Genomic DNA, 27241 nt, shown 5'->3' with positions numbered 1-27241 from the left:
GATATAAGACTATCTAACAGGAGTTTTATTTGTAGCTGCCTGAACTAAATATTTATATTAAAATGTCAGCCAAATAAATAATCTGGAGGTCTTGGAACAGGCAGAACTAAACACAGCTACACAAATCATATAAAGGAGAAAGATGTCTTGGCCAAGCTTCGAGAGGGCCCAACATCGAGCTTAGTCCAGCTCTGCTTTAGTAATCCCACGACAAATGAAAGAAAGTTTGACACGGAAGGACCTTTCCTAGCATCGTACTGACTGTAGCAGAAAACAGAAAAACTGAACAAGCCCCATGAACTGATCCAGCGTAGCCCAGCACAGTCCAGCACTGGTGTTAAATAACATTTACCTGATGGCCTGAAAAGTGTATGGTATTAACAAAGGATCCACAACTACTTTCCTGGATTAAACACAATCTTTTCAAGTGTTGCTGAAAATGGCTAATAGGGATTGATGGGAAACAACCATTTATAATTTAGGAAGAGGTTTATGATTTTATACAATAGCTTAATATAATGCAGAAAGAGATCTCTTGGAAGATGTTGGACCACAGAAAGACCATAAAGACGTGCTGGTATTTTAAAAGAAAGTCATGCAACATGAAGTAAGTTAATTTAGGAAAAAAGCCTTTTTCTGCTCTAAAGTGTACATCAGTTTACCCTAATGTTACACCTTTAGCCTACAGAAGGAAAAGGAGTCAGCTCCAAATCAATACATCCTTATTTCAATGCCTTTATAAAGGTGTCTATCTGGAGCAAAGTATGCAAGTTCTTGTTGTAGTCAACAGAGATCTCGGTTTGATGCATTCAGCTAACCAGAACTACCTGGAGACACCTGAATTGCTCTGGGGTTGCTGCCTGGCCTCCAGTGACCATTCCAGGAGGAGTAGGTCCTCTGTGTCACACTCACTTGTCCTGTGCAGATGTCTCAGAAAACCTGGGGCACTTCAAAGAGCACTCACTCTTTATATTTAGGCAACTGAACCAAGCCCATCACCAGTATGGTCAGTAAAGCCTAGGAGCTATGTAGCTCACCCTGGAGTTGGTACATGCATTCAGTCAGTTGAGTAGCTCCCTGGACAATCAAAGCAGCTTAGACACAGACTAGACTAGACTAGACTATTTCAGTTGGAACAACAATCCTTCTTGCTGCGTGGCCTCACTGACGTTACCTGTGGCTCAGAGAGGGGACGGCTAATAGGGGTGGTCTCTGGGTGGAGGGTTGGTTTCTGCCATGGCCTGAGAGAAGAGTAACAGCACTAGGTTTGTCCTTGGGAAGCGTGTGGCAGAGGAGGTGTCAGGGATGCCCAGTAGCTGTGCCCAGTGCATGGCCACCAAGGGCAGGGACAGCCCCCTGGGCCCCCTGGGCACAGGGACTGCCTCGGGGCCAGCACCCCAAAGGTCCTCCTCCAAAGAATGCTGGGCAGAGAGGCGCGGGCGGGGCTGCGCATGGAGGGCCTCCTCACCCCCATGTCACAGTGCCACCGCCTGGCAATGCGGCAGTCACAGTGCCCCGGGGCAGGATAAACGGGGGCATCCTCCCGTCTCCTGCTGCCAGCCTGCCCGGCTCGGCCATCGGGACGGAGCTGGTGCGGGGGCAGCCCGAAGACATGTGAGAGGAACTCCTTGAGGAGCCAGTGGAATTACTTGGAGGAGGCTGAGGGAGGAAGACTGGAGGCTGGATGAGGCTGCCGGAGGTTCTCTGCTGCAAGCCCGGCTCCCGGCAGGGTCACGTTCAGTGCTCATCTGATAGAGGGAAATCCTTTTCAGCTGGTCTTTCAATGGCAAGACCAAGGGAATCCCTTTTGGAGGAGCCCTGCAGAGCTTGCCATCCTCACCCCCTGCGGAACCAGGGGCAGCAGCCATTAAGAAATGGGATGCAGACATATCACAATGGGTCCCAGTGCAGTGGGAGCACCCACTGGTGTCCTGCCAAGTGCGGGAAGGATTCTTGCCCCCACGGTCGATGGGGCTGGGGGCCTTTGGCCACTCTCGGAAACCCCTGAGGTGGCTCCAGGTTGAGGGAGAATAGGGCTTGGGCATCTCCTGGGAGGCATGACCAGCCTGCGGGAGGAGGAGGCGAGTCTTGCTCACATGCTCAGGGACTAGCCGATCGCCAGCGCTGGGGTCAGGAGGGAATTTTCCACCGGGGCAGATTGGCACTGGTCCCCGGGGGTTTTTTGCCTTCCTCCGCAGCATTGAGCATGACAACTTGTCAGGGCTCTTCTGCTCCGTTTTGGCTCAGTTACTGCCTGCTGCTCATGCACCACGAAGATGGCCTCTCGTGCATGCAGCTGGGGGGAGGAAGGCTTTTTCCCCCCACGGTGGGCTAGCAAGTGTCTCTGGGGTTTTTTTGCCTTCCTCTGCAGCATTGAGCAGGGCTCCTCTCCCTCCCTTTGGGCCATTTTGGCTAGGTGCCTGCTGCTCCTTCTCCACGAAGGTGGCCCTCGTGCCCCGCATCTGGGGGGAGGACCAGATCTCTAGACTCCCAGGGCAGGCCCCCAGGCTGCCCCCGGGGGCTGCTGCTTGTCCTCTGTAGCACTGAGCACAGCCCCTTGCCAGGGCTCCTCGGGGCCAGTTTGGCAAGGTTCTTGCCTCCTGCTCTTGCACCTCCAGGGTGCTCCTTGTGCCCTGGCTCTCTCTGGCTCTCTCGCCCATTGCAAGTTTGGAGCGGGAGTGAGCTCTGCTCTTCCCTTGGCTCCATTTCCCCAGGGGTTTTGGCTTGTGCAAAACCTCCTGTGCTTGGAAGGGCTCCAGGCTTGCTGCACCATCAGGGGCTGCCACTTTTCCCTGCCTGCAGTACAAGCGCCAGGCAGGCACGAGAGCGCTTTTCACGCACCCCTGGCCAAGCAGCACAGCGGTGGAGCAAGTTTTGGAAGGCAAAAAGTGTGCTTGTCATCGATATGTGTCCTACTTTGGAAAACACCCCACGGTACCACACGTGGCTTCTTCTTCTTTTGTGCGTGGTCAGTTCCAATGCTCATTCTTCACGTTCTCTCCAGGAAAGAGGGACTGCTTGGCATGTACTCCTGCTGCTACTTTGTGTAGCTCTGTCACTTACCCTTGCCAGGCTGCAAGGGATGTTTTTTCAAGCTAAACTAAAGGATGCATCAGCCTGCTCCTGGCTACACATGCATGTTGTGTTAATGCTTGTGAGCATCGGCTCTGAAACAGGTTCAGAAAAATAAAATAACATAAAATGACATAACAACATAAAAACCCCCAAAATAACATAAAATAACAACATAAAATAACAACAAATAAAGTAACATAAAATAAAATCCTGTTTCCACTTGTAACCTTTGTGATATGTGTCCTTCAAAGTGTTTTTGGAGCTGAAACCCCCCTGGCATTTCAGGCAAATAACAGTCTCGTCATTACTTGACTCATGGGAAGCGCAGGGAACGGAATAGAATAGTTATGCTTAGAGTTACACATGAGAAGCTCTGACCTAGGCCTGAGGGCTCCACCCAGGAGAGCAGCTCTCTGCAGTGCAGGCCCCAGGCCCATCGAGGAGACAGGGCAGAGACAGGCACACCTCCAACATTGCTCAGGCAGGGACTGAAGGCCCCAGGCTGAGCTGAGACACCACGTCCCCCAGGCCCTTGGCAGGAGACAGCGTGGGTGGGGGTCCCAGGGGAGGCCGGTCCCAGCCACTGAGGCCTAGGAGCACCCCCAGGACCCTGGCAGAAGGAGACCTGCACTGCTCATATGCCCTCCTTTAGACATTGATGGTTGGCCACTTTGGAGGCACTTTGGAGTATTGGCCCAGATGGACCTTCGCCCTGAGGGAGTACTGTTGTTCTCAGGCTCTTTTGCTTTATTCCAAGGGAAAGAGTTCAGGCATTTCCAAAAATAAGTATGAGGAGAAAAAAAAAAAGCCACGGGGCAATGAGCGGGTATTGCTCACCTCCAAAAGAGTTGCAACCATTTAGTTGAGGAGCACATCCTGCTTCAGACTGAGGGCTTGAGCTTTGAGCCTCGCTAGTGTCAGAGACGTGGGGTTTTGCCATCCTGTGGAAACCCAGCTAAACCAGATGAACACCGAAGACTTTCAAAAACTGCACTTCACGCACGCTTTTTGCAAATTTGTTCAGATGGTCAAATTACCTCGAGACAACCCACAGCTCTCACCCCCACCAGAAGGTACATGCCTCCTTCCCCCAAAGTGACAGAGCCAATGCCTAGGCTGGGACATGGTTCCCCATTCAACCCCTTCTGCTAGTGCAGTGTTGGGAAGAAACGTCCCCAGAGATTTCCTCAGCATGTACTGCTAGGGAAAGGAGGAGGGAGGAAGAAGAATGGAATGGAATGGAATAGAATAGAATATTCTATTTCAGTTGGAACAACAATCCTTCTTGCTGTGTGGCCTCATGGACGTTAGCTGTGGCTCAGAGATGGGACGGCTAATAGGGGTGGTCTTTGGGTGGAGGGTTGGTTTCTGCCATGGCCTGAAAGAAGAGTAACAGCCCTGGGTTTGTCCTTGGGAGGCAAGGGAAAGGAGGAGGGAGGAAGAATAGAATAGAATAGAAATAGAGTATTTTCAGCTGGAAGGGATGAAAAACGATCATCTAGTCCAACTGCCTGACCAATTCAGGGCTGACCAAAAGTTAAAGCATTGTCTAATTGCCTCTTAAACACTGCCAGGCTTGGGCATTGACCACCTCTCCAGAAAGCCTGTTCCAGTGCTTGACCACCCTGTCGGTAAAGAAATGCTTCCTAATGTCCAGTCTGAAACTCCCCTGACGCAGCTTTGAGCCATTCCCATGCTTCCTATCTCTGGATCCCAGGGAGAAGAGCTCAGCACCTCCCTCTCCTCTTCCCCTCCTCAGGAAGCTATAGAGAGCAATGAGGTCCCCGCTCAGCCTCCTTTTCTCCAAACTAGACAAAAAGCACATGTAAGCACCCTGATAAGGTATCTTAAGCTACAGCTGAACCTTACCCCAGGATGCCATTCAGGTGAACAGTTGTGGAAGTCACACCTGGAGAAAGCTGTTTCTTCTGCTTTGCCTCACCACGCCGTTTCCCACTCCCTGGGACCCCTGTTCAGTGTGGTGAAGACACAAAGCTTTGGTGTACGGTGCCCAGGGCGACTTCACCGCTCAGGCCACGTAACCGTGAGGGAGCGAGCACCTTCCCGAGCCGCCCTCCCGCGGGGAAGCAACCGCGCCCGCCCCAGCCGCCTCTCCCCAGCTATTCGTTCTCGCGGGCGCAGCCGGCGCTAACCCCTCACGCCAGCCGCCCAGCGGCACGCACCGCACGGCCGTGCCTGCCGGGGGCTCGCCCACACCGCGAAGCGCGGCCCGGGGTCGCCTGCCGGGAGCCGCGGCGGGGAGGAGGCCCGGAGGCGGGTCGAGCGTGCTCCCGCACCGCCGGGGCGGTGTTACACCTTCCCTTCCCCCGCAACGGCCGGGCCCGATCCCTCCGCGGGGGCTGTGGCGGCGGAGCACCGCCAAGCCGCCGCCGGGCCGCGGACCGCCCGCTCGGCGCCGCGGGGCCTAACGGTGCGGGGCAGCAGAAACCGGCTGGGCCGCAACGGAGCCGCCGGGCAGGGGAAGCCGCCACGGCGGCGGACAGCGGCCCCCGCCGGCGCCTGGCCGCCCCGCAGCCCCTCCCTCCCCCCCCCCTACGGCCGCGGCGCCGGGCGGGCGCGGGCGGCCCCCCCCGCAGCGCGAGCCGTCCGGCGCTGCCGCCGGGGCGAGCCCCTCCGGCGTAGCAGCGCCCCCTGCCGGCTGGGCGGGGCGCGGAGGGCGCCGCATGACGGAGCTGGTCGGGGGGGGGGCGGAGAGTGGGCGCCGCGCCGCGCCCCCCCCCTGCTCCGCCACAGCAGCCGCACGTGACCAGGCCCGCCCACTGCTCACCCGACGGGCTCCCGCCCACCGGCAGGGGAGGGCGGGGCGGGGGCGGGGCTGCGCCCAGAGCCGGCGCTTCCGGTTGGGAGGCGGGCGGGCCCCGGGGGAGCGATAAAGCGGCCGCTATTCGGCCGCGCGCCTCCTCCCGGAGCCCCCCCCCTTTCCCCTCCCCCCTCCCCTCCTCGCCCTCCCCCTCCTCCTCCTCGCCCTCCCCCTCCTCCTCCTCCTCCTCCTCCTCCTCCCCGCCCCTCGCGCGGCCCGAGCCCGCGAGCGCTGCCGGCCCGGCCTGCTGCCGTCACCGCCATTGGCGGGGGTGCGCCCAGCCCCTCCCCCCCGGCCCGGCGCCCCGCCGCCGCCCTGGAGGTGCCTCAACGGTGAGTGCGGGCGGGGGGGTCCCGCTCACCGCCCCCCTCCCTCCCGCTCCCGCCACCGGCGCGCGCACAGAGCGGCCGGCCGGGGCTCGGCCCGCTCCCCTCCCCCTGGGCACCGGGCCTGCGCCTTCCCCTTGTCCAGCCCCCGCCGCGGCGTCGCGCCGGGGGAGCGGGCGGCCGTTTATGGGGGGGGTGGTGGTGGTGGTGGTGATGGGGTGTCGCGCAGGCGGACGGCGGTTGGTGCCGGCGCGGGGGAACAAAACCGGCGGGGCGTAAGTGGCGGCGGCGCGCATGGGGAGGGAGAGGGGAGGCGGCGGGGAGACCGCCCGGCGGTGCGGGAATGAATGGGCGGGCAGCGTGGGCCTCTGCCCCGGGGGGAGCGGCCCCGGGGGGGCCGGGCGGAGGCGAAGCTGGCCGCCCTGGGAAAGCCTAGTCCACAGGCACCCCCTCCCCGAAAGAAAGTTAAAGCCGTGGCCGGCAGAGCGGGGAGCAGGTGGAGCAGGCTGCGAGTGCTGCTTTCCTCACAGCGAAACGCTGCGAGACGCCTCGGGAAAGAGAGTTTTGCACGGGACCTGTCCCCGACCGGACTGTCCTCTTCGCTGGTGACAGAAATAACTGGGAGGAGGGACTGCGTGGCCCGTGAGATCAATGAGGCAGATGCAAATCGAAAGCTGAAAACATGTCACAGGGTTGCATCCTTACATCCTTAGGGATGGATGAAACGAGTCGACTATTAGAGCTGGCATTTTAGAGCTGACTTCTGAACCGAAGGAGGCTCGTTTGCGTTAACGGCACTCACTTTTAGGAGCCTAGAGGTGGGCTGGGGCAGCAGTAGCCCGTAGTAGCTGGTGCAGGTGTTAGGAGGATTTGATGCTTGGCTGTGCAGAGGGGAGTTGCAGTAGTTGTAACAATTCAGCACTGTTAGAAGTAAGAGGGATAACTGGGAGCTTGACTTGTACCGAGTCATTTCTGTTAGGAATGTAGAGACTTTGGATTTCATTTTTCTCTTCCGCAAGCTCCTCTTGAACCGCATTTGCTTTCAGGATAATGTAAATGGAATTCTTTGCCTGATGTCACCATGATTCACAACCTTAATTCACAGTTCCTGACTAGATTGTGTGCTCTGGTGAGTCCAGTGGCACTTTGTTAGCTCAGGTTCAGCACTGCAGAAATAAGGTTTCTGGGGCCATTTTTGGAAGCTATCAATGTGGAATAGTGAATTTAGAGTTAGAAAGCCCTATCAAAAGTAAATGGAATTATTTTTTCCTATCCCGAATCTGTCATAGATACATTGATATTACTCTGCAGTTTAGACTGTTGTTAGATCTTGTGTTAAGAACTAATGTTGGTGTGTAGACTTGTCATTCTCTTAGCAAAGCTGGAGATCTTGCAAAATAGCTGCAGTTCTGTCCCCCTCGTGTTTCTTAAGTCATCTGCATGTGCATCAAGTATTGTCACTTTGCAACTTTCCTCTGACCTGAACCGTTCCTGGAAACATGGGACCGCATAATACAGCCATTTCCTGCCTGGATCTGGTGTCTCACGTGTTCTCATAGCGTATCTCACCGTTTCAGTGGCTGGTCAGGTCAGGTTTGTGCCTTTTGTAGGTGTGTAATTTTAAAGACGTGGGTCAGCGATCGTTGCTGATGGAACGTAGCCTGTATAGATGGTCTGGTAGCCGGGAGTTTGGCTGTGAGGATGTGGTCAGATTCCTGCGGACACTGCTGGATTAGCAGGGGCATAGCACTGCCTGTCTTGTTCACGGTGCGTTGGAAGTGACCCCCTCGCCTGCCGTTTGGGTTGTGAAGTGCCTGCTCTGCTGCACTGTGGGGATGTTTGTGTGCAGCTTCCTCTGGGAGCTAAACTTCTGCTTCTTTTGTCAGTCACAACACAGGGATGTAGCTTCAAAAGAAGCATCATGTTGCCACCAGATTGCCATTTACTTTTTGGCGCTGCAAGAACATGTCTTTTTTCTTTTTCCTTAAACAAGCAATAGTCTCGATCTGCTCCTGCTAGTAGAGGCAATGATGCAGCTGTATCCAGCTTTCTTGTGCTGGGAGCAAACTTCACCGTCGACCCTCTTCACCGATAGAGGATATGGCTGAAATGTTTGCCTGCAAGAAACTTCCAAGACTGATGAAAATGAACAGCCATCCTTCCCATGCGGTGACTGATATAGGGAATCTGATGTTGTTGTAGGGAATCACAGAAAATAGAGGGCTTTCTTTTTGAGGGCTTTCCCAACTGTGATGGCATCATTCATGTGTGTTGCGTGTCCTCATTATCTGCTTGTGTCTCACCAGGCTTGATTCTTTATCAAGAGGAAAAGAGATATAGATCCTTCTGCCAGTGAGAACCAAGACAGTCTGATTTTGAAGAATGATGTGACAGCATCAGAACACTACTTGTTGCTGTGTTCTGAAATTCTATGTGTCATATTAAAAGCAACCTGTAATTTTCTGTGCTCACAGGCAGTCTAGATCTTTAGCTTTGAGCCCTTCGTTGTTTCCCTCTGGCACTGCCTCATGATAGTCACAGGCTATCCTCTGTAGAGGAAAAATGCAGGGATATATTAAATCTTGCAACATGTGATGTAGAATGTGTTTATTAAAAGTAACCTGAAATGATTCGTAGATGTGTAGCTATGAAATTGGAATGGGGTTGAGAAATAGAGACACCTTGTTAGCTTCCAGAGTCAGTGTAGTGCCATCCCCTGGGTGGATTCTTTCTTATACACAGTGTCTCCTGCACATTTCTTTTCTACTACTGAGAGGTTTTTGAGAGGCTGTAAGGAAGTATGGCTTAATCCTTAGGGGGATCCTCATGGGTGATGGGATGCCAAATCCAGGAACTGGCTCTGAAGTGGCCGGAAAGATAACAGAAGGTCTGTCTGCTCTGTGCATTGGCTTAGGCCAGTCTTATTGCTTAGTCTAACATGAGCTCAACAGAGATTGCTGATGCTGTTTGACTGCACCGTGTAGTTGCCCTGCAATATACATAGCCAACTTCAGAATTTGCAGTTATCTCATTGCCTCTGACTTCTCGGGTACTACTTCTTTCTGCTAAATCATGACTTTGGCCTCTTGGATGCTGAGAACTGAGCAAGAAAAGTAGTGATGGTTGTTCTTTTCTCAGGTAGATATGGGTCCTCATTACCGATCTTTTCCTCCTGCTGTTTTTCTGTTCTTCCTGTGGTGGAGGACATTATGGCCAGAGCTACAGTGTAGGGGGTAGGAACTGGTGTAAAGATCTTCAGCATCTCTGTGGAGAGAGAAGAGAGCTGGTGGTAGGAACCTTTGTATGTAGGTTCTAGACATGCATGAAAGAAGGGGGATGGGGAGAGGTGGCTGATGAAATAGAGACTGGTGGTCCCACTGCTGAGATCTCTGGGTCTCATCAAGCAGCTTTTAACCTGAGTGATGGACATTGATCTATGGCACTTCAGGTCAGCAAAAACCTTTAGTCAAGCTAAGAGCTGAGTTGGTGCTGATGCTGTTGCTGTGCCTGATATCTGTGGATATAGTGAGCTTGTAGACAGAAGCACTTACCCATTCAGGTAGATTTCAGTGGAAATCTTCATGTCTCAGGAAGACTCTAAACGAGCCTTGGCTGCCCTAAGCTAAAGTTTAGTATTGCAAACTCCAGAATCGTGGTTGAATCTTAGTATTTTGTCTTGAAATGGAGACAGGGTGTGGACACAGGAACAAGGGTAAATGTTGAGCTTCAGGCTTCTACTTCAATTGTAATGTGTTCTCAGGATAGATAATTGGTTTGGTTTGGCTGTATCTGTATTTGTTTTCTCAGTATTGCAGCCATGAAAAGTGAGAAAAGTAGGAGGGGATGCAGAAGTAGTGATTAAGCAATGTGGTGTGGTGTGCTTTGTAGTCTTGAAGCGGCATGCAGCACAGCCTCAGCTATAGCATGTGGCATGGCACATCCTGTAACTGTGAGTTTTAGCAGGGGCAATGCTGAACTGTCCTTTTTACAAAACAGGTAGGGCCTGACAGAGTGTTTAACAAAACAAAGTGGCCTGGGCCTGCACACCCAACCTGTACTTGGATGGGTGGCAGCTTGTTTGCCTCTCCTAGGAGTCTTCAGCAGGCTTGAGAGATACACTAGTGGCCATCTCCCTTCTGCTGTGTTTCATGGGGGACCTGTCTCTCATGACAACTTGATCTTCATCCTGAAATTCATACTTTCCCTCAAAGGGTTTTAGACAACCAGAACTATGTTTGGTTTTAGTATTTGGTCAAGTTCTCTGCAGTGCACATGGGGCACCCTGCCAGTTCGATAGCACCAGTTATTTTCCTTACCCTTTTCATGGGTTTGAGTTGGAGCAGTGCAGAGCTAGGTCCTTTTGATGTCTGTAATAAAGCATTTACGCAGAGGGAGCGTGGTCCGTCTTTTTTAGTGTTGCCAAAAAGGTGCCGCTGAGCACAGATAACATCACCATTCATGCCGGTCCAAAGCCATGGGGACCTGGTTATTGAGCATATGGTTTCTAGCCTGGCTGGCTCTGCTGGCATGGGACTGTTTAGAAAACAGTGACATGCTGTTCCTCAAACTTTCACCCAACTAGGCAAGGCAGGATCCAGCGCAAAACAAATTCTGATGCAGGAGTTGACGGCAAAGAGAAATGTGAAGCAGACAGTTATCTGTGTGACAAACCTGAGTATAGAGGAGGGCAATGATCAGAGCTATGTAGGGACAGTGGCATTTGAGCTCAAAGTGAGAAGGGATTAGGAGGGATTGACAGGAAAATCTTACAGACTGGCTATTCAGATATGTGCTAAGTGAACCAGCACATTTTGGAGTTTACTCCTTCAGAAGTGTTTCAACAACTTGGAATTGACAGCATGAGTTAATAGTGACTCAGCCCTGTTCAAGGTTGTTACTGGTCTCACAATCACTATTCTAAAACTCGATTTACTCTTTCATAGAGTCATGGCCTAAAGTGCTGCCAATACCAAAGAGTTGTCTTGCTCCGTATGCCTCAATTAAGTAGAGATTACAGCAGAAGAGGCAGTTTCTTCAGTGACTGCCAGCTGCAGTGTACTGAAGTTATAAAATTAAAAATGGTGAGTGATGGCAGTGTGAGAGAAAGTACCACCAACTCTTTCATGTTATTTCTTGTGCCAAAGGCTTGAATGTCAACCTTTAAATGTCTGGAGATGAAAATGAGGAAGTGCCTGTAACTTGTCCAGTTCCAGAATAGCCTGGTCAAAAAAGCTTAGCAACAACTTGGACAATTTGTGGGAGGAAGCCAGGGACCTTTTCTCACTGTTGTATTTGGAAAGAAAACGGAAATTTCCATTGCAACTTAAGATAGGACTGAATAAAAGGAGAGGATGGGAGGTGGGGTGAAGTGTAGTTGAGAGGAGTGAATAACAGAAAACTCCAGAAAGGGCAACAGTTAGGTGATGTGTAAAGAGGAGGGAAATTATGAAGAGGGTAGAAGAGATTGTCTGGTAAACTTTGTTGTAAGCTATGACAAATTCAGATTGGAAAAGCCTTTTTTGGTTTTCTAGAGAAAAGAAAATGGACAATGCAGGATTACCACCAAGTTTGGAAGTGGCAAATTCCCTTTCAGTTCTGAAAATGGGATTAGTGCAGTATGTCCTTATTGTCCTCATTATGTTCTTCTGTGATTTGGTTAAAAAAAATTCTTCTTCTCTAGCTCGTGTGATAAATTCAGAATTTTTGGCTTTAAAATGGAAATCTTCCTTTCCTCCCATCGCCCCAAATCCCCCAACCAAAAAATAAACCCTAATTCCTGAAGACTTTTAGGTCTTTTGGCGTGTTAAGACATGGCTTGCTTTGGGGTTTTTTAATTGACAAGTTGTTTGCTATTGCAGAGATACAGACCACTGAGCACTACTATTATATTTGTGTTTTGTTTTGGTCTTTTACAGGAATATAAAGTTTGTTACAAGGTGTTGGGAAGTGTTTTGTGGTCAACACCGAATGCGGTGTGGACTACGTTTTGGGCTGTCTTTTGCATGGCTGCTAATAGTGCTGGGAAACCGCAATTTAAACCCAAAAGGGCCTTCCATTTCCGTATTTGTAGAGCAGTGCAATTACTTCTCATGTGTAGCTAGCCTGTTGTCGGATGCTGTTCATTTGTCTCATAGATGTGAAGCAGGATTCCTCTTCAAGCTCTGTCCGTGGTCCCACCATGCTTCCCGATTGGAAATCTGCGTAGTCCTGTGACTTAATGCGAAGTGCATATGCATAGTGCATGCAAAGAAGTTGGTCCATAAGCAGCTGAGCTAGTGAACTTTTATTTCTGAGGGATTTGTGCCCTCTGCTCCTCAGCCAATCCCTCTTTCCTGTTCTTTTTTCTATATCCATGTCATCCTTTAGCAGCACTGCTAATTTACTTTCCTTCTGTCCCTGCCCCAAATCCAAAGCAGCTCACTGCTGTAGTATTTTTAATTGCTTCTCTTTTTCCCTAATTACAAGCTGAATCAGACACTGCTTGTTCTTGCAGGTTTTAAGACTATTGCATACTGGCCATTTATGTACTGATTACAGGCTAAACAAAGCCAGTAACTTTTAAGTGAAATATTCCGCCTTAGCCTCAGTGGAGACATTTCTTTCCTTCTCTACTCAGTTCCTGATTTTCATGAAACTTGTAGAAATTTAAAATGAGACTGGATTGCTTTGTCCAATTTGATTGGCATTGACTGTAGGGCAGTGTGTTTGTGTAAGCCTCATTTCCATAAGAAACCAGGGTAAAAATGCTTTAGGAATAAATTAAGAAAATTTGCTTTGGATGCATATTTTTAGATTAGTTGTTAGTCTAATGTATATTTAGACAGGAAAATTAATGTTAAAATGACACAAAAACTTTGTGTATTTTGAAACAGTGTGTCTTACAAGACCCCCAAAATTAGGTTGATAGCTTAGCATGATAATCATGTAACATCTATTTAATTTGAATCTACAAGAAAAAAGCCTGTGCATTCCACATAAATGTCCAAATATTCCTTTTCACCATAGAGATACCTCCCACGTTTACGTGAAAATGACTTACAGAATATGGTTAGAATTGGTTTTCTGCTTATTGTAGTAGTTAATCTGGGTAAATTCTGTTGGAAATAGTGGAATCTAGCCAAATCATTAAAAATTATTTGCATTTCAGATGCTGCATTTCTGTGTTGTGGTTTTTTTGTTTTGTTTTAGGTTTTTTGTTTGTTTTTTAAGGTCTTACAAAAACAGTAATTTTGAGAAATTTCCATCTTTTTGGGGTGGGGCAAACAATGTTTTGAATACAGAGGGCTGTCAACTACACCAACTGGAAAAAAAGCCACTGCTGTTTTTTTTAAGTAGTATTTTTGTTGTTATTAGGGCAGCAGATGAAATAATGGAATGGAAAAAAATTCTTTTCATAATGGATAAAGTCTTTATGAGCAGCAGCTTTTGTTTTTCATGTAATTTGTGAAAGGAAAACAGTGTTTAACAGATGAAAACAGAGCCTTGGCTTTAGGCTGCTGTTTTCTTCTTGAAATTTTTTTTGTCAAAAACAGCTAATTTGTTTTGAAATATTATGATGAAGATGCAGTTTTGAAATGGCTTTATCTCAGTGGCACTGTTTCAAAGTACTTTTTGCTTTCAGTTTACATGTGTAATGTAAATAAAAATACTTCAAATCTGGGAAGAAAAGATAACTGAGAAAGCAAGTCACATTTATCGAATGAAACATAAACTAGCTCTTCTTCAGCTGGGTTCTTTTTTTATCATTTACTTTCAGATTTTTTTACATAGATAGGAAGGTGTATTAAATATAAGCTTTGTTTTTCAAGTTCAACTAATGTAAAATGATTTGCAGAAGTTGGAGAGACCTATATTTGGATTTCTTATGAAGTAGTTAATACTTATGCAGAAGTCATCTAGGACGAGAGGAAATGGCCTCAAGTTGCGCCAAGGGAGGTTTAGATTGGACATTAGGAGAAATTTCTTTACTCAAAGAGTGGTCAGGCCTTGGAACAGGCTGCCCAGGGAAGTGGTTGAGTCACCATCCCTGGAAGTATTTAAAAGACGTGTAGATGAGGCGCTCAGGGACATGGTGTAGTGGGCATGGTGGTGTTGGGCTGACGGTTGGACTCGATGATCTTAGAGGTCTTTTCCAACCTTAATGATTCTATGATTCTATAAGATACGCTTTCTAAAATGGACGGGGAAAAAAGCACATGTGGTTATTTAGGAATGACAAAGAGTTGAAATTGACATTGACAGCTAACTATACAGATGTTTTTTCCTTTATTGCAGGAACTGAAGCTTGCTCTTTAAAAGGTGCAGTGCTGTGAAAACTGTTACTGACCATAAAAAAATGGACATGTTGCAGATACTACGTAAAACCACAGAGCGCTTAGAGTGTGATCACTGCAGCTTCAGAGGAACGGACTATGAAAACATACAAATTCATATGGGTACCATACACCCAGAGTATTGTGATGAAATGGATGCTGCTGGTTTGGGTAAACTTATATTTTATCAAAAAAGTGCAAAACTGTTTCACTGCCACAAATGTTTCTTTACCAGCAAGATGTATTGCAACGTTTATTATCACATCACAGCACAACATGCAGCACCTGAGAAGTGGAATGAGGAGCGGAAAGAACAGGTAGAAGGAGATTCAGATTCTTCCAAAAAAGGTGTCACATTGGAGCCACAGAAACCTACCCTTTCCCCTGAGTCACGGAAACCTGCCCTTTCTCCTGAACTCCCCAAATCTGAACCTGTTGTTTCCCCCAAGCTTCAGAAATCGTCAGTGTCCCCAGAGCCCCAGAAGTCGGCTCAGGTGACTTCCTCAGAGCCAGAGAAGTCAGCCCAGGCCACGTCCCCAGATCCAGAAAAGTCAGCCCAGGCCACATCTCCAGATCCAGAGAAGTTAGCCTCAGCTGTATCCCCGCACTCAGAGAAGCCGTCTCCTGCTATGTCCCCTGACCCACAGAAGCCATCTCCTGCTGTGTCCCCTGACCTACAGAAGCCATCTCCTGCTGTGTCCCCTGACCCACAGAAGCCAGCCCCGGCTGTGTCTCCAGAGCCCCGTCGGCATTCCCCGGCTGTGTCTCCAGAGCCCCGTCGGCATTCCCCAGCAATGTCTCCAGAGCCCCGTCGGCATTCTCCCGCTGTATCACCAGAGCCCCGTCGCCATTCTCCCGCTGTGTCTCCAGAGCCCCGCAGATACTCCCCAGCAGTGTCGCCAGAGCCAAAGAAACCTACGCCAGCAGTATCCCCTGAACCACGAAGGTATGCCCCAGCTGGGTCTCCGGAGCCCCGGAGGCATCCTTCTCAAATGCGTAGGCCTGCTTCTGCTTCTTCTCCTGAAACCCGGAGGCCTGCTCCTGCAGTTTCACCAGAATCATGGAGACCTGGTCCGACTGTTTCCCCTGAGCCCTGGAGATCTGCGTCTCATGAGGTGCAGAAGTCTTCCACAGTTTCTCCCTGGGCTCCAAAGCCTGCCATGTCGGTGTCCGTAGAATCCCGGAGGTCTGCCCCTGAGTCCCGAAGGCCTGGCCCCGTTGTGTCGCCAGAGCCTAGGAGGCTTGTTTCTGACTCGTGGAAATCTACGTCCTTTTCTGAATCCCAGAAGTCTACTCTTGTTTCTTCTGAGCCATGGAAACCCATCTCATCTGTTTACCCTGAAGGCTGGAAACCTGTTCTGTCCCCTGACACGTGGAAGCATTCTCCCCCTGTTTCTCCTGAGCTTCGAAAGTCTAGTCACACCGTTTCCTCTGACTCTTGGAAGCCTTCTTTCTTTCCTGAGGTCCGTAAGCCGGGTGCTTCAGTATCTCCTGAATCTTGGAAACTCTCTGAGTCCCGGAAATCTATGTTTTTTTCTGAAACTCAGAAATCCACCTCTGCTGCTTCCTCTGAGGTTCAGAAACGGGCTCATTTCCCTGAACCTCGGAAAAGAGCTCTGTTCCCAGAGTCTCGTAAATCTAATCCTGCTGTTTCTACTGATGTCCAGAAACGTGGTGTCTTTTCTGAGCCCCAGAATCAGGTGTCTACTTCTGCTGTTTCTACTGAAGGCCAAAAACATGCCCTATGTTCTGAAGCCCAGAAATCAGCTCTTGTTTCTTCTGAAGTCCAGAAGCATGCCCTATTTTCTGAAGCCCAGAAACTTGCTCCCATTTCCTCTGAAGTTCAGGAGACTACTTGCTTTCCAGAGTCTCAGAAATCTGCTTCTCCTGAAATTCAGAAACATGGCCTCTTTACTGAGTCCCAGAAACCTACTCCTTCTCTTTCTCCCGAGACCCCCAAACAAGCTCTTTTTACCGACTCCCTGAAATCATCTGTTTCCCCTGATGTTCAAAAGCATGCTGTATTTTCTGAGATGCAGAAACCTGCTGCTGCTTTATCCTCTGATATCCAGAGACATGCTGAAACTACTGTATCTTCTGAAATCCAGAAGAACATCCTGTTTTCCGAGCCTCACAAGTCTGCTCCAGGTTTTTCCTCTGAGCCCCAGACACCTAGTGAGTCTGGTGAGAGTGACTTTCTCTCTCACAGTTTAGATGATCAGAAACCACTGGATGACTTATTCTCACAGGATGAACAATCAATATTAGCCAAAGAATCACCAGAAGATGTGTTATATTCATGCCCAAAAAAGAAGCCCAAGAAGGAAAACCAGGAGAACTCAGATTCTGAACTAAATAGCAGTGAGTGTGGAAAAACAGAGATGGACTCAATGGAGATAAAGGAGCAAGAATCCAACAGTGACCAAGAGCAATATGATATGGAGTCATCTGATTACAGCAAAGAGAGCAAAATAGATGCAACTACTCCCATGCAGCCACAGTGTGTGCTGCAGTTTACGGAAGAGAAAGAGGCTTTCATCTCTGAGGAAGAAATAGCAAAATATATGAAGCGTGGCAAGGGAAAGTATTATTGCAAAATTTGTTGCTGTCGTGCAATGAAAAAAGGTGCCGTTTTGCACCATTTAGTTAACAAGCATAATGTTCAAAGCCCATACAAATGTAAAATATGTGGCAAAGCTTTTCTCTTGGAGTCTCTTCTTAAAAACCATGTCGCTGCTCATGGTCAAAGTTTGTTGAAGTGTCCACGTTGTAATTTTGAATCAAATTTTCCGCGAGGCTTTAAGAAACATTTAACCCATTGCCAAAGCCGTCATAGTGAGGATACACCTAAAAAACACTTGGACAGCCTTGAACCACTTGAAGAACAAATTTAATCTGTTTTTTCCCTTGTGCTAGAAAAGCTGAATTTACAGAAGTGTTCAAAAGTGTTGCTGTATGTTAACCGAGTAGTTTAGCTGATCTGACAAGTCAGAAGATGCATGGTTTATTGTACTATGTTTAACTTGTCTTATAGCTGTATTACTGAAATGATTTACTTTTGAAAGTGATTTTAAATACGTGTTCATGTCTTTGTATTACCCATCAGTAGAGTCATATTTTATTTTTCAGATGTACTATGTTTTTGAAACCAAAATGGATACAAATTAGTTTTGTAAAGATTTGTAAACATACAGGCAATTAAGGACTGGAGTGGCAAGCAATCCATATATTCCTGTGAAGACTGAACTTGTTTTTTCACATTTGTTAAATGTTGTATTTTTCAAAATGTTTTTATCAAATTCTCAATATTAAAATTCTCACCACACTGAATGTGAATGAGCCAGGCATGAGAAACTACCAATCCTTCTGGAATAACTGTGCCCTGAGGTTGTAATTGAGTGTATAGTCATTTGTTGGAAATTTATTGCACTCAATTCTCTGACTTACTTGTCTCAGATTTAGAAGCATCAAGGTACTTATTTTGTGATTCTGTATTTTGGCCATGTTTTAAGCATGTACTAATATACATTAAATTGATGGATTAACGTCAGACTATGTATAGCTTGACGCTTTCTCTTGATGATTCACATGTTTGTAATGTCAGAAAACCCCTAAATTTCTTGTATTTGGTGAAATGTTATGCTTTAATCTTTTAACAATAAAAAGAAATCCAACCTGGCATTGGCCATTTTTCTTTTTTTCCAAATCAAGAACAAAACCTTTCATGTTCAACATATTGTCTTTTAAGTATCTTTGGCAACAGGAGATGCAAAACTATCCTGGAGTTCTGCTCTGAATACTTCAACATTCCGGTTATCAGCCTATGAAAGCAAGGTTAGTCTAAATTTCCCGTCTGCTTCAGAAAAACACGTCTGATGCAAATGAGGGAAAACACGGAAAACAGGAATTTGTGCACTGTTATTTAGCATGCTTGCTTTTGTGCTATTTGCATATTAACTGTTCAAAAACCATAAGTACTTTATAATTCAGCAGGAGTATAGATGTTAAGTGGAGGTAGCACAAGGAACGTCTCATTCTCCTCAGGCTAAATTATGCCTAGACTTAAGCTGTTGTAAATATTGGCTTAGAATATGAAGGTGATAGTGTAAAATTAATAATAATAAAAAATCTCCAGGTGTAAGCTACCTAAGGGCTTCAGATTGTTTTCACTGAAGCCTGTGTCTGACATTCTTGTGTGTTTCAAGAGGATTTCTGGAAGGAAGAGAAAAAGCGTTTAAAGCTCTACACTTAGGTGACTTCTCAATGCTGCCTATTAAGAGCAAGCTTTCTTGCAGGGTCCTCTCACGCAGGACCAAACCCACTGTATGCCTCTAAGTCCAGTGCCCTTTGATTCCTTTCATGAGGTCCAGACTAGAGTTCTACAATATTTTTTTTTCCAAGGAGTGACTTTAGATAAATCTAAAGGAAAGCACTTGATGATTAAGGCTCTGCTAGTGTAGTCTTACTTCGTATAAAAGCTGCTTTTCTCCTCTGCTATAATTTCATCACTCTTGGTACGTCATTTGGTTAAAAAGATGCCTTACGCTATTTGAATAAAAGGAAGAAATCAAGGAAAGATTTGTTTGAATTGGAAGTGGTGTCACCTTTACAGTTTGATGTCTCGCTACTGACAGATACTTGTTTCTCACTGCTGTGTACCAGTTAACTTCTTTGATTTCTGGGAATCCATCATCAAGACTTGATGCTGTTTCTCTACATATTTTTTTGCTGACTGACTACTTGATTCTTTAATCTTGATGTACAGCTGTCAAAGTGTACTTCATCGCTTTTGGAAATGAACCTTGCAAGTTCCTTGATGTTAGGCCATTGAATCTCTTTAAATCCAGATATGATGGACACTTCCCAGTTTCTCTTAGTACAGAATTTTATAAAAGCCTCGTGGAAGTTGAAGGACATTTCTAGTGTGTATTTTTTTGTCAAGACTGAGTATTCTTTCACCATTCCCTTACACAATGCTAGTTTGAGATCCTTAAGATGTGTAGGAGGATCTGCTGGAATCTGAACTGATTTAACTAATTTCTCTAAGGAGCTGTAGGACACCAATAGACAGATCAGATGGGGGATTTATTGTTTCCCTTTCACGTGACCTATTACAGATGCTGAGGAGAAGGATGAATACTCGAGTACAAATGGTGATCATTCTTTTTTGACATAAGAAAGCAATGCAAGTGAAGTACTTCCAAGATTTACCAGTGAAAGAATTTGCTTGAAATATGCCTAATGCTATAATTTAGTCTTTGGATACCCTGTGAAATAACTTCAGTTGAAATTGTTACTAATTTCATTTCATACGTTAGAGTACGAAGCAAATACAGAGGTCTGCAGTTTCCAGAAGTTGTACTGCGTATTGGGTCACTGGGGCATTTTATCAAAGCCCTCAGTGTTGCATGCTACCGTCTTACTCATTCCTGTTCTTTAGCACTGACCCTTGCGGTCAGTGCTGTGTAGTTCTAGCTTCAGTTTTCCTTTGGAGGTGGTTTGGTTGGGAAACAACATGATCAGGTCAGGAGATAGTAACTGGGGCAAACACGAAGAAAGTTTACTTACAGGACAGGTATTTCAGATACCTGCAGTTCCTTCCCTCTCTGAACCCTGTGGGCTGCTCCTGCCTGAGAAAAATGTAATTATATACCTTAGATGTAAAGGCGACAACTCTACTTCTTTTTTCTTTTTTTTTTTCCCTCCAAAAGTCTATTTATAGCCTCTGCTGAGAAATGTGGTAGACAAATTCCAAATACAGTCTCTACAGGGAGAGAACTCTACAGGAGTTCATAGGTGATGCATACAGCTATGAAGTAATTACCTTGGTAGATAAAAGAAGAGAAGCCCATTTGGAACCAGTGTATGAGAGTGTAGAGAAAGTGTAGGGCGCCAGTTACAGTGGGGCTGGAAAGAGATCACATTTAAGTAATAGAGATGAGTAAAATTAAACTTGGAGTTTTTATGGATTTTTGTAAATATCCTTAGTTTTTTTTTATCATGCTTAAGAATAATTTTGGAATTGGATATAGCAGGTTGTATATACTTAAAATCCCTTTCCTTCTCTTTGTATATTAGTATAATGCTTGCTTAATCTCTAAATTTAGAAGCAGAAAATCTTGAAGAAAATATAATTATTGAAGATTTGCCTATGGATTCCTAGTTTTGTACTTCGGAGGTTTTTTTTACTGTTTGGTGATGTAGAACAGCTCACTCATATCTTACTAACATGAGTGCACTGAGGTCACCACAACCACTGCTATGCTCACATTTAGTATTTTTAAAAGGAGAAGAGAAAGGAAGAAGTTGAACTGTTTCCTTCCATACTGCTGTTACAATCTGTTCTGAAGAAACTTTCATTTAAGTAAGTTTTGGTCAAATAATTGCGTTTCTGAATATAAGAACATCTTTGTTGCTTACTTTCCATGGGGAATGAGGAAGGTTGCTAGATAATCAATTTAAAACTTTGAGAATGCAAAATTTAGGAAAGTGAATATGGAACTGAAAAGCAAATAGATGAAAGTATAAGGTTCCACCTGAATTCTAACCTTTCTGTATATGCTTTATAATAGACTTCAAAAGCATGATTATATACTTTTAAAATACGGAATGTATATGAGCCTTTCACAGTGTATGTATAATACTTTGCATTTTCTTTCCTGTACCTTTACATGAATCAGTTTAACATGTATTTTTTTTAAAAAAAAAACCTAACCCAAAACCAAAACAACAACAAAAAAACGTTTCTAAGGGATTTCTTGGACAAAAGACAAGTAAAAAAATTGCTTTTTAACTAATGGCATTACCCAGCCAGGGTTGCCACATGGAAGTTGATCATTTATTTCTAAAGATCACAAACACGAGCATCCTATGTATAATTAACACTGAAAAATTACATATAAAATATTTAATTTTTCAATGTTATTTTGTAAAACTTCAGGGACTTGAGAAGGAGTTAACTGCCTTCTGTGTATATATAAATAACCTGAATGCATTCTGTGGCTTATTACTTTGTATGTCCTATGGCTGCAGTTCAGTGTAGAAAGAGTGAAGTTAATTAAAAGCCAATAGAAGTAATTTACTCATGACAGCACAGAAGTCTGTGAAGATTAGTTTTCTCTACTGCCCAAGTATTAGCATTATTTCTTGCAATGACAACTAATACATATTAATGAAAGTCAGCATAGTGAAATCATTTCCTGACTTGGCAGTATATCCTCGATACATACTTGGGTATAACACTCACAATAATCAACTTTAAGATTCTCTGCTTTTTTAAAGAATGTTACTTTAATAGATTATATGTATGATTGAGAAAATGCTTCTGTATGAACTTTTAGGCAAGATGTCACTGAAAACGGCAGTTCCTTTTATACGATCCCTGTCCTTGGAAAGGAATCTCTTCTGCGTATGCTTGATGGAAAGTACAAAATGGAAAGTGAGAATAAAGAAACACTAGAGGATGTTGTTTTTCAGCTTTTTATTGCAAAAAAGGGTTAATAATTTTATGGAATGTCCAGTCATGTTTTTAAAGGGCATGTTCACAAGCGTTCAATCAAATTAAAAGTAGTCTTCTGTAGAGAACTCAGAGGTGTTTTTCAGCAAAGGTCTTTTCTGTCACAGATTACAACTTCATTTTGTCTGATATTTGGGAAGAGATTCTTGCAAGAATTATTACTTTCAGTAATAAATATTTTATCTTCTTTCAGCATATCTAAGAGTATCTAAGTATCTGTCCAGGGGTATCAGTATGTTGCTTAAGCTCTAGGTCAAAGAATTCATGTGGAATGTAACCACTAGAACGTGAACATTTACATAATGTTAATGGTACTGGTTGTTCTTGTATTAATGACCAAATTAATTGTGGGAAGAAATGTTGTTTATCAAAACCTGAAGACCATTTAGGATTCAATAGTAATGTTTTAAAATAAGAATTGTGTGTACTTCACAATCCCCTATTCTGAGAAAGAGCCTCTAAAAGAAGTACTAAATTTTAGTTCATTTAGTAGAAGCCAAATCAAAGTAATTTTTGCTTATTTTTATTGTCTGAGATACTTGACCAGCTATTTCTTCTGAGCTGTACAATCAAAATATTAGGTCTATTTTCTTTTTTTTTCTTTTTTTCTCCCTCCTCCCTCCCCCTCCCCCCAGAAGGTTGCCATCTCCACTGCTTAAAGAACTGACCTCATCATTTCATGATCAGCTCAGGGCAATATAACCGCAGCCTTTCTCTGGATAGTCCTGGCCTCTCCCTCGCCCTGGCAGTGCGTTCTCCCCATTTTTCCTCTGTCCACTTTGCTGTCACACAGCCCTGTGGTGACGCGGATCGGCCTACAGATTCTGCTGGAAACTTGCTGTTTTTTCCTTGTGTGGTGGAGTTAGTCTGTCGATCTTGCAGCTGCAAGTGGTGATGCAATGGACGTGAGTGTGAGGGGGACATTTCTTCTCAAAGTAGAGGGCCAAGGGCAGAAGGCACAGTGAGCTCAGATGGGCTTATGGTAACTCTGAAACTGCACCCTGAATCACAGACGTGCTGGCTGAGTTGCTCAGCAGGGATGTCCTGACAACGCAGTTGTATTATTTTCTCATGTCTGCCTCTTGCCTGCCAGTTGTCTGCTGGGTTGCTCTTTTCTTTCACCGCCTCTCTGCCTTTTTAGTCTGTATCTTACTGAATGCTCCAGGCAAGGTTCTTCTTATGCCTCGTGAAAGAGTGCCAAAGCCACAGGTGATAACCCCGGACAAAATGGATAAATTACGTATGTGTGCTTAGTGTTCATTAGCTGAGCTTGGAGCCTTGGCGTAGCGGCTGAGACTTGCTGTTCTGCTGAAGCTGCGGGGTAGCTCCCATTGTACCTTGGCAATCCTTGACTGCAGCAGGTTTGTATAGGTATCAGAAAGAGATTTTTTGATTCCCTGTCTCAGATGCTTATACTAATATTGACTCTTCAAAGTGCACAACCGTCTGAAAGCCAAAACCTCAAACTCCAGAGTTTAAGCGAAATCGGTGGAGAAGCAGGCATTGATTCCCAGTGGCTTTCTCCAGTGCTGCAAGAGAAAATTTTAAAACAGTTGTTCTCTTTGTCTACTCAGCATTTAACTTCATGCCTTATTTTCCCTCCATGCACAGTTGTAGAACTTGAAGCATATTGAGGAAAAGCAACTACTTGTAGGTCATTTCCAAACCTAAATGAAGCCTCCTGCCTTTTCAAAGTAAAAAGAAACATAAATCCTTTAAATCTAATGGGGAAAACGAAATGCTTGTATTAAGAATAAAACCACCTGTCACAGGTACCTGTCATCTTGACTTTGTAGAAGACGGAGTTTATCAGTTACAGCATGCGTGCTGTGTACTTGTAGTTGGGAATAGTCAAATGTTCACAGACGCAAAAGCGTTCTGGTAACTCCTTAAGCATAGGTCCTACATATCTTTTCTTCTGTAAAACAGTAAAGATTAGGAACTAAGTAAGTTGATAACAAAAAAGTAGCTTTCAAAAATAACAGATAACAGAAAAGGGGGCCCAGGTCATGGTCTTGTTTCTGCCAGTGAAGGGCAAAGGCTCGCAGAGGCATGGACAGATCGTGTGGGTCAGCACTAAACTCAAACTGGATTTGACTTCTATGATTGTGGAACCCTGTTTGAGGATCAAGGACTCCTAGGGAGAGATGGAGGAGGAATTTGGCTATTATGACTCGGGGACCCTGTGTGAGGACTGAGGGCTGTTGGGGAGAAATGGGATCCACCTGGCAACGTGGGGGAAGAGCAGCATCTTTGCCAACAGGCTGTTAAAGCTGATGAGAGTTTTAAACTAAGAACGATGGGGGAGGGAGATGGCAACCTGTGATTAAGTGAAGAAAACATGGGAAAGGAGTGGAAAATAAAGGATGTGGAGGTCATGGGATCAGGAGACACCTCAGAAAGAATAAAATGGTGAAAGGAGGCCTACACCTCAAGTGTGTGTGTATGCACAAATGCTTGCAGCTTGGCCAACAAGCTGGAGGAACTAGAGCTGTGTGTGGTCACAGAGTGACACTGTTGGAATAACTGAGACGTGGTGGGACAGCTCACACGACTAAATTGCTGTGATGGACAACTACAGGCTGTACAGAAAAGACAGGGAGGGAAGATGAAGGGGGGATGCTGTTGCCCTACAGGTGAAGGAGCAGCTTGGATGCATGGTACTTCTATAGGATGTACAACAGGCTGGTTTGAGAGCATGTGAGTCAGGATCAGAGATGTCAGTTAGGGTGACACCATGGTAAGAATTTGTTGCAGACCTCCTGATCAGAGTGAAAAAGCAGACGAAGTTTTCTTTAAACGACTTGAGAAAGTCTCTATCACAGATCCTGGTTCTTGTGCGGGACTTGATCCCCCTGACATTTGATGGAAAGGGAGCGTGGCAAGACCCAACCAGTCTAGGAGGTTTCTGGTGGGTGTCCTGGTACAGGTACTGGATGGGCCATTGGGGTGATGCACAGCTCGGTCTGCTGTTCACCGACAAAGAAGAAGTGGTTGGAAATCTGATAATCAGTGGTAGACTTGGCTGTAGTGACCATGAAATAGTGGGGTGCAGTATCCTGAGGGGGAAAGTAGCAGACAGAGTACAGACCATAGACTTCAAGAGACCAGACTTTGAATTATTCGGGGAACTGGTAGGTGGGATCACATGGGAGGCAACTCTGAAGGGTAAAGGAGCTGAGGAAAGCTTATTGCCCAGATGTGTTGGGTTGATGTCAGGAAAGCCAAAGTTTACATAGCGTTGACACTTACAAGGGCAATAAGAAGAGCTGCTACTGCCACATTAGTAGAAAAAGTCTGAACAAGGAAAATGTGGGACTGTTACTGAGTGGAGTGGGTGGATTAGTGACTGCAGACACACAGAAGATGAGGTACCCAGTGCTGCCTTTCTCTTGGTCTTCACCAACAAGGTCTCCCAGGCCCCTGTGATTAGTAAAAGGGTTGAAGGAGTGGAAGAACTACCAGCAGAGAGGGTTGAGTCAGGAGTTACTTGAGAGAACTCAACTCATACAAGTCCATGGGATTGTATGCCTGTACCCTACAGGCAGCATCCCAGGGTGCTGTGAGACTTGGCTGATGTCCTTGCAAGGCTGTGGTATTTCATCTTTCATGGAGTTTGGGGGAGGTCCCCAGTCACTGGGGAAAAGCAAATGTTGCACCTATCTTCAAGAAAGTTCAGAAGAATGGTCCAGAATTTCCCTGGTCCTGACAAATATTTAATCTTTATAGTTCTGATAAAAATGATAAAAACAGATGTTGAAAATGGATACCTCACTTGTCACTGACATTCTATAAACATTAATACTTATGCTGACTCTGAGGACAGATTCTTTTGGAAAATTAAAGAAATGCAGGGGGATGTACATAGAAGAAATCTTAAAGCTCCTTCAGTTCTCCCTCCTTCTGCAGAGTTTCCAAATACGTAACATTATAAAGGCTCAGCAACGCAGTCGCTACAGACCTGAGTTGGCCCGGTGACACCCTGTGCTGTTTTGTTATGGAGAACAAGGAAGCCGATAATGACCAAAGGAAGAGTTTAGAGGAAATCAGCTCTGCAGTTGAAATGATGTCTCAGCATGTCAGCAACACACATATTGGTACTACGGCCTCACAGATGGGACAGAAGGTTTTACACGAAGACCATATGTGCACTAAAGAGACAATGCAATGACATCTCTGCTGCGGCTTTGGTTTAAGGGGTTACTGCTTTCAGCTGCCTGACTCCCTTTGACCACGCACGGTTCCCTAACTTCTTTTTGTTGAACTGTTTACCTGTGTGATTTCTAAAACAGAAGCTAGTCTGTAAAAAAGCCTTTACTGTAAATAATTTTTTTTAAACCACAAACTGCCTGGGTTTGTGGTTAAATGAAGCATCCCACTGTGGTGCAGATGAGGTGTTAACATCCAGAAGGGGCAGAAAAAGTCTGGTAGGGCTGAATGGTAGGTGGTAATTACATATTTCGCAGCAAAAGAGCATGCACACACCCATGTGTAGCCTATGTGGACAAAAATATTCCTGTCTGAATGAGTCCTTCACCACATGTCACCTCAGGTTCCTTCAAGACTCTGCCGCTGCGCGGTCTGGGCGGTGTATCAGCCGAGCTACGGGCCTCCCTGTTAAATGAAATGCTTTCTACATCTCGATGAGGCAAATCAATGTGCATGAGAATGTTAAATGCTATTCCTTAAAGTTCAAATATTTCCCTGCATAAATTCATTATTTCTATGGGGATTAAACCCAACATTAGAACCATGGAATACTGTTTTCTTCTTGTTTTCAGATGCTGTTCTGCTCTGTACCTGGCCTACTGTCCATTATTACTCTTCCTCTGCTTCTAAAACAGCGTCTTGGTTTCAAAGTCAGCATTAGAAATAATTGACAATATGGAATATTACCTTCTCCTAAAAAAAAAAAAAATTGTTGTGGCTAACTGCAGGTTGGGGTTGACACAAATAAACCCTTAAACAAATGAAATGTTCCTGGTGTGCATATGAGATAAAGGTGCATTGGACAGAAATGCATGCAAATTAAATGTGGCTTTTTTACTAGTGTTGCTTGTTCAGATGTAAGAGATGATTGTTTTGTTACAGCTTTTTCTCATGTCCGACTTCCTGAGGATCTCAGGGCTAAAACAATTTTCAGAACTGGCAATTGAACAGACTTTACCCCATTTGATTGTGCTAATCTCAG

General features: G+C 45.8%; 1 protein-coding gene across 1 annotated transcript; it reads left to right on the top strand.

Moving 5' to 3' along the window:
• The first annotated feature begins 5918 nt into the window (after nucleotides 1-5918).
• CHAMP1 (chromosome alignment maintaining phosphoprotein 1) lies at nucleotides 5919-18213 on the top strand. Its single transcript, XM_075136462.1, has 2 exons — nucleotides 5919-6228; nucleotides 14497-18213. Exon 2 carries the CDS (start codon nucleotides 14558-14560, stop codon nucleotides 17426-17428), a length of 2871 nt encoding a protein of 956 aa, XP_074992563.1. The 5' UTR covers nucleotides 5919-6228; nucleotides 14497-14557; the 3' UTR covers nucleotides 17429-18213.
• The last annotated feature ends 9028 nt before the right edge of the window (nucleotides 18214-27241 follow it).

Source organism: Calonectris borealis, chromosome 1 (genome assembly GCF_964195595.1).
Source record: "Calonectris borealis chromosome 1, bCalBor7.hap1.2, whole genome shotgun sequence".
Taxonomy (NCBI): Eukaryota; Metazoa; Chordata; class Aves; order Procellariiformes; family Procellariidae; genus Calonectris; species Calonectris borealis.
The sequence above is the reverse complement of the archived record's forward strand: the minus strand, read 5'-3'. Positions and strand labels throughout refer to the sequence as shown.

Excerpts from the sequence above, each read along its gene's own strand:
- CHAMP1 (XM_075136462.1), top strand. The coding sequence starts at position 14,558 with ATGGACATGTTGCAGATACTACGTAAAACCACAGAGCGCTTAGAGTGT.